This window comes from Octodon degus, unplaced genomic scaffold, assembly GCF_000260255.1.
Source record: "Octodon degus isolate 3935 unplaced genomic scaffold, OctDeg1.0 scaffold00060, whole genome shotgun sequence".
In the NCBI taxonomy this organism is placed as follows: Eukaryota; Metazoa; Chordata; class Mammalia; order Rodentia; family Octodontidae; genus Octodon; species Octodon degus.
Genome location: NW_004524636.1, coordinates 12,969,360 through 12,975,493, shown reverse-complemented (window position 1 = coordinate 12,975,493; position 6,134 = coordinate 12,969,360). Strand labels below are relative to the sequence as shown.

Below are 6,134 nucleotides of genomic sequence, written 5' to 3'. Positions count from 1 at the left end.
AGGACTTGCTGATGAACTGGATGATTGGAAGTGAGAGCAAGAGAAAAACTACAAATAATTTCTCTAGACTTATACTGTGAACAGTATGGTGCTATTACTAAGATAAAAACAAACTAATGATTTGGAGGAGGGAGTATAGGGTATTAGAAAATCTCAACTAGATATTTTAAATTTGATACCTAAGAAATCAAGAAGGCAATTATGTGGGGGCTGGGGAGATAGCTCAGTAGAATAAGTGCTTGCTTGGCAAGTGCAAGGGTCTGAGTTCAATCCCCTGTTCAGAAAAAAAAAAGAAGGCAATTATGAATGACTGGGTGAGACATTACTACAGGTATACATTTAAAAGTGGTTAACAGGCCAGGGAGATGGTTCAGTGGAATAAGTGCTTCCTGCGCAAGCACAGGGGCCTGAGTTCAATCCCTGGTTCAGCCAAAATAAATAAATAAATAAATAAATAAATAAATAAATAAATAAATGTGGTTAACATAGAGCAAGCTGCAGGACAGATAAAGCCACCTACTGAAGGAGTTGAGATAAAGGAGGGTGAGATGCGGAAAGAAGAGGAAAAAAATTAACTAGGAATATGCCTTTGGCATGCCAACATTAGAAACCAGGGAAAGGAAGAGACAGACAAGAGTTCAAAAAAGAAACAAAAAGGCAAGGTCTATGAGGCAGAAGGAACAAGCAAAGGTCATGCTGTATATGGTAACAAAGGAAGTGTTTGAGCAGATGGAGCCAAGATGCACCTGTGCTGTCTGGAGGTCAGGCAAAATGAGGCCAAAGATGCGACCAGTAGGTTTGGCTTCCTGCAGCTGATCAACTGCATTAAACTAGCACTTTTATGGGGGCAAGGCCATGGCCAGATTAAAGTGGGTTGATGACTACCTGGGAGGGGAAGCTCTGGAGAGAGTGGGTGTAAATCACACTTGAAAATGTTGAGTGTGCAGAGGAATAGAGAAGTGGGGCAGTCACTGGAAGGAGACACCATGGGATAAAGAGAGGGCTTGTTTTTGTTCATGGACAATTCAGAGCCTGGGTGAAGGGCTGATGGGGCTAATCTAGGACAGAAAGATGAGGCGCTCGTGCAGGAAAGTAGAGCTTCAGGAATGGAGTCTGAAGGGGCTGTTCACCTGCAGAACACTTGCCTGGCATGTATGAGTGCCTGTGCTCTAACCCAGCACAGAACAAAGGCAGAAAAAAAGAGGAAAGAAAGGGAGGGAGGGAGGGAGGGAGGGAAGGAAGGAGGGAAAATAGGAAAAGAGAGAAAGAAGGAGGGAAAATAGGAAGGGAAGGTAGAAGGAAGGGAGGGAGGGAAGAAAGGAAGAAAAAGAAAGAGAGGAAAGATGGAAAAACTGAAAGTGAGAGGGATGGGATTCAGTTTCCTGAGAGTTTACCTACCTTCAAAGAGCGAATTTAAAGGGTAAAATTATTTATTGTTCCTTAAGAACATTTATATTATTATACAATGAAGAGAACTAGCATTGAGTGTATATTATAAAATATATCTAATCCTGCTTCTAATACTCTGAGAATTGCATGTATTTTATCTAATATTTAATTTGTGTGTGTATATATATATATATATATATATATGGATTATTAGATCAACTTGGTGGAAACTACTCATGTAATCAAAGAGTTATGATTTTTTTCTTCTCTTTCTAATATTTCTACCAGGCAACGCATTTGCGAGAGTGAAAATTGGAGATTACCATTATTATGGCTACGGGACTAAGAAAGACTATCAAACAGCAGCCACACACTATGCATTGCAGCTGACAAATATCACAATGCGCAAGCCATGTTCAATCTAGCCTACATGTATGAACATGGCTTAGGTATTGCAAAGGTAACTGCATTGGTCCACATCTAGTAATGACAGACATGTGGGAAAGGAAAATTTATAAATGTTTTAAAATACACTGATGTCATCAATGTAGAGGGAGGAAGAGAAAGATGTGGAATTTGCTGTGTTCTTCCAATATGCCAGCACATATTATTTAACCATAATATGAACTCTGTGAGGATTATATTATTTTCTCCATTTATGCCAAAGAAATAATTAATGTGTGGAAAAAAATCTAGTCTAGCACAACTTGATTCATATCTACTTTTTCTAGTACATGTTCTTTCCTCCAACTTTTTTCCATTGAAATTTCCATTGGCCCTCAAGCTTTCAATAATAAGAATGACGTGAAATGAGGATAGAGCTGGAGACCCAGGTCATTGATCTGCAAATGTCTTATGGATACACTATTGTGTCCACAAACACAATGCTGGGCACTCTAGAAAGGCCTTAGAGAATGGATCTCCATCCTCTAAGATTACATTTGACTTGAGGCATTATGCAAAGAGTTGTCACTGTAATGTGTTATTTGGCAAAACATTTATAAATATTCCCTTCCCACACAGCCCACATTCAGTCAGTATAACCAGGTGAAAGTTATCACTGGGTCTCACAGAGAGATAAAGGTGCATTAAATGTCAGGGTAATGACAGACAAATGATGGATTAGATGTAATGTTCACTAGGGCTTTTAAGTCACACAGCCACTTGATAAGGAAAACCCTGTAACTCTCCCCAATAAGTGCATCAGGAAACCATAGTGCCAAGGCTGAGACACTTGGCCACACTTACAAAGCTCATCAGTGGTGCAACCAGAATTTCAGTCCAAGACTCAGAGCTCAAGTTTGTTGAGGAAAAAACAGACCCTGTACTAAGTCATTCTTACTGTTCAGACATGTGTTTCTCATTAGCATTTATATTCCAGTTGCACTTCTAGAGTCAAGTAACATGGAGATTATGCTAGTAATTGAGAATTAGCAAATTACCTACCTGAGAACTGATGAAAACAGTACACAGGCAGCCAAAGTCTTCTTATTCAGGTACTGATCTTCCAGCAGTACAGATCCCTGCTGTCTTGTCCTCCTGCCTGTTGGCTGACCATTTTTCATCAGCGTTGGTGTCCTAAGCAGTAGAAAGTTTGTTAAATCCAATTCAGTTCATTGGCCCATTACTAGCAGTTATGAGCTACCAGTGTATGTAAAACTCAAGGAAGCCCCACTAGACCCAAGAGCCACCTTGGGTGATTCTTTAGATGTTACTTGGTGACTCTCCATTTCTCCACCATGAAAAAGAAAATGAAAAAAAAAAAAACCCTAATAATACCTGGCTTGCCCCCAACCTTGAGGTAACATGAATAAGCCTTTGAGGAAGGGCTTTATTGTTCAACATTATGTGGAATATCTGTCATCTAGATCATAAGGAAATTAGAGCAACTGCTAAATTGTTTTCAATAAGATTACAGCTTTTATTAATCATTCCTTAGGCAAAATATAACAACCCGCAAGGAGTATCATTTGAAAAAGGACACAAACAACCACAGTCCATGTTAGTTCAAGTTAGCTTTCCTGCCTGGTAAACAGAAAGGACTCATTTCTCTGACAGCCACATTCTCACAACAGGGATGCCCTTTTGTCCTGAGTCCCTGAGGGCAGGAAGGGACATCCTCTCAGGACACAGGGCTAATCATGAAAGACAGGACACTGTCCTGTCAGAGGCTCTGGATTTCGTGCTTGGTGTCACCTCTCTGCTAGACACTTAATGCACAATATCAAATAGCAGCTGTCCAGGATTCCCTTTCATACATTCAGAAGAAAAAACTTTGAAGTTTCCCTCTGACCACTTTTTATTTTATTCTGCTAGGGTTCCTGTTAAATCATGGGTAGTTCACTTTGATCAGTCTCCTCTGGTCAAAAAATTTTTTTTTTTCCTACAGAAAGTCTCTACATTAAAAAAAGAAAAGCCTGATCTTAATCTCAGGTGTGGATATGAGCATTTTGGATTAAGCTAATGAAGGACCATTATTCTTTGTCTTTACAAATTTCTTTTGTTTAGGCATTAGAAAAACAATTACTGAGTGCCCAGGGACAAAATTTATTAATCTTGCTATCTCATAGTCAAATTTACAATGAGATTCTAAATCTTAAAATGATATCCTGATAACTAAAATACCAAAGCTCGTTCCAACAAGTGCAAAAAGGTTAGGAGAATAGGCTTTCCTAGCACTTGTCATTGAGTAATTAAGCATTTCTTCAGTGAGGCACTCAGCAATCCTTGTTAATCCTCAATACAAACCAGTGAGAAAGATGAGCATAATATTATTGTTACTAGAGTTTCTCTGAAAAGCCAAAGAAGATTGGTAGAATCATGTTTTATAAAATCTACATGAAAAAAAAATAAACTCTACATGTAAGACCTCTGGAGAAGAAACTCGTGTGTGTGTGTGTGTGTGTGTGTGTGTGTGTGTGTGTGTGTATTTTTAGGGCAGGGTCTACAGGGTGTTCAGGGTCTCACTATTAGATTGGACTCGTAGTGATCCACCTGTTTACAGCCTCCCGAGAGCTGGGATTATAGGTGCATGTCACCATGCCCAGTCTCAATTGCCATCTCAGTGTGCCCTGAAGGCCTGGGGATCAAACCCCCTGCCCCTGCCTGCAGGCACTTTAATCTGCTGAGCTATTTGGCCGGGCCTTGGAGATGAAATTCTTGATAAATCAATGTAAAAATATAGATCACTACTGTTATCATCTGTCTTTAAGAAAGGAAGCTAGGACTTAGAGATATGGGTGAGTTTCTGAATAGTTTCACTAAACATTATCTCAGCTCAATGAGCTACTTAGCTAAAACCAAGGACCATGACTGACTGCATCATTGTTGTGGGAACACAGAATAATACCTGGAGAAGAACTGAGAGAGGACCCAAACTACTTTAGAATTATAAGCATATGGCTCACAAATTGTTATGAAACTCTTCTTCATAATTATTACAGAATTATTTCAAAAATATAATCATGAAAGAAACCTGTTGCACTCTCTCTTAGTCATTCCTTCTATCTATAACCTGTTTCAGGTTTGAATTTCTCCTCACCTAGGTTTGCGGCACGTGCTACTTGGAGTTTCCTTTTCTAGTGCACTCCCTTTAAATCTGCAGCAGAGATGGCTCTGCCCACCAGATTTGTAATTGCCAGTCCTTAAGATAGTCTGTGGGATGTGCCAGCCTACTCAAAGAATACATTTATCACTACTCTGCATCCTAGTTCTTGGCAGTGATCTGGGGGGAAAAAAAAGAAAGGCTGTCATTTAGGGACTAATGCAGCTAAGAAGTAAATGGAGCCCCTGCCTTATCTCTTTCCCCTTCCATACAGCAGAAGGCACAGAGGTTCTAGGAAACTACAGACCCACACGATGGCAACAGTTTGAGAAACACAAGATGGCTAGGAAAGCTGTCTATGCTGTGCATGAAAAAATTCACTGCCAACCAGGAACATCCATGTTGCAATGCTGAGTGAGGGAGAGACAGACTTCTGTGGAGTTAGGCTGTTGAGATCTGGGGGTTGTTTCACATAGTAGCATTTCCTTGACAGCTAATTCATCTAACAAAGCACTACCATGTGAGTCTTGATAAAATATAACTCTGGTACTGTTATCCTCTCTACCTTATGCATGCAAGCAAGCAGACAGGAAGTAAGTGAGGGAGGAAGGGAGGGAAGGAGGGAGGGAGGGAGGAAGGAAAAATATAAAGAAATATGTATATAAATACATTACTTTTGGTTTTATATACGTATATTCTTATTGGAGATATAAGCCCAGACGTCTTCAAATTCAAAACCTCTTTTGACCTATCCAATCTTGATAATAATAATTTAATATGCCTCTTTTTCCCCTACTACATTCTCTAGGCTGGGCACGCCTTCTCTCTAAAGATCTTAGACTGAACTCCCTTGACATTTGGTCATATTGTTCCTTTTGTTAGAACAATGATCTCCCATATTTATGATGTTTCCATAAAAGACCAGCGAACTTCTCCAGCAACAGCTCCAACATCATCACCTCTATGAATCTTTCCATGAACTCCAAGATTTAAAAGATATCTATGTCTACACAACCATCAAATTATTCTCTGCTTTTCATTCCTTCATTTATTCACTTGAATATTTATCAAGTGCTTGTTTTATGTCTGGAAGCACTGTGCTTTTCTCTGGGGACAGAATGAGACTGTCTCCAAAGATTTTATAGATTTTATAAATTTTATAGAATCCTCTGGAAAAAAACATGTCCATAGCTATAGGAAG

General features: G+C 39.4%; 1 protein-coding gene across 1 annotated transcript in view; it reads left to right on the top strand.

Annotated features, from left to right (window-relative positions):
- Sel1l2 (SEL1L2 ERAD E3 ligase adaptor subunit) overlaps nucleotides 1–1,873 on the top strand; it is an 89,464-nt gene extending 87,591 nt beyond the window's left edge. Inside the window, 2 exon segments of the mRNA XM_023718575.1 lie at nucleotides 1,678–1,764; nucleotides 1,767–1,873. Coding sequence (XP_023574343.1) covers nucleotides 1,678–1,764; nucleotides 1,767–1,873 — 194 coding nt within the window.
- Nucleotides 1,874–6,134: the final 4,261 nt, after the last annotated feature.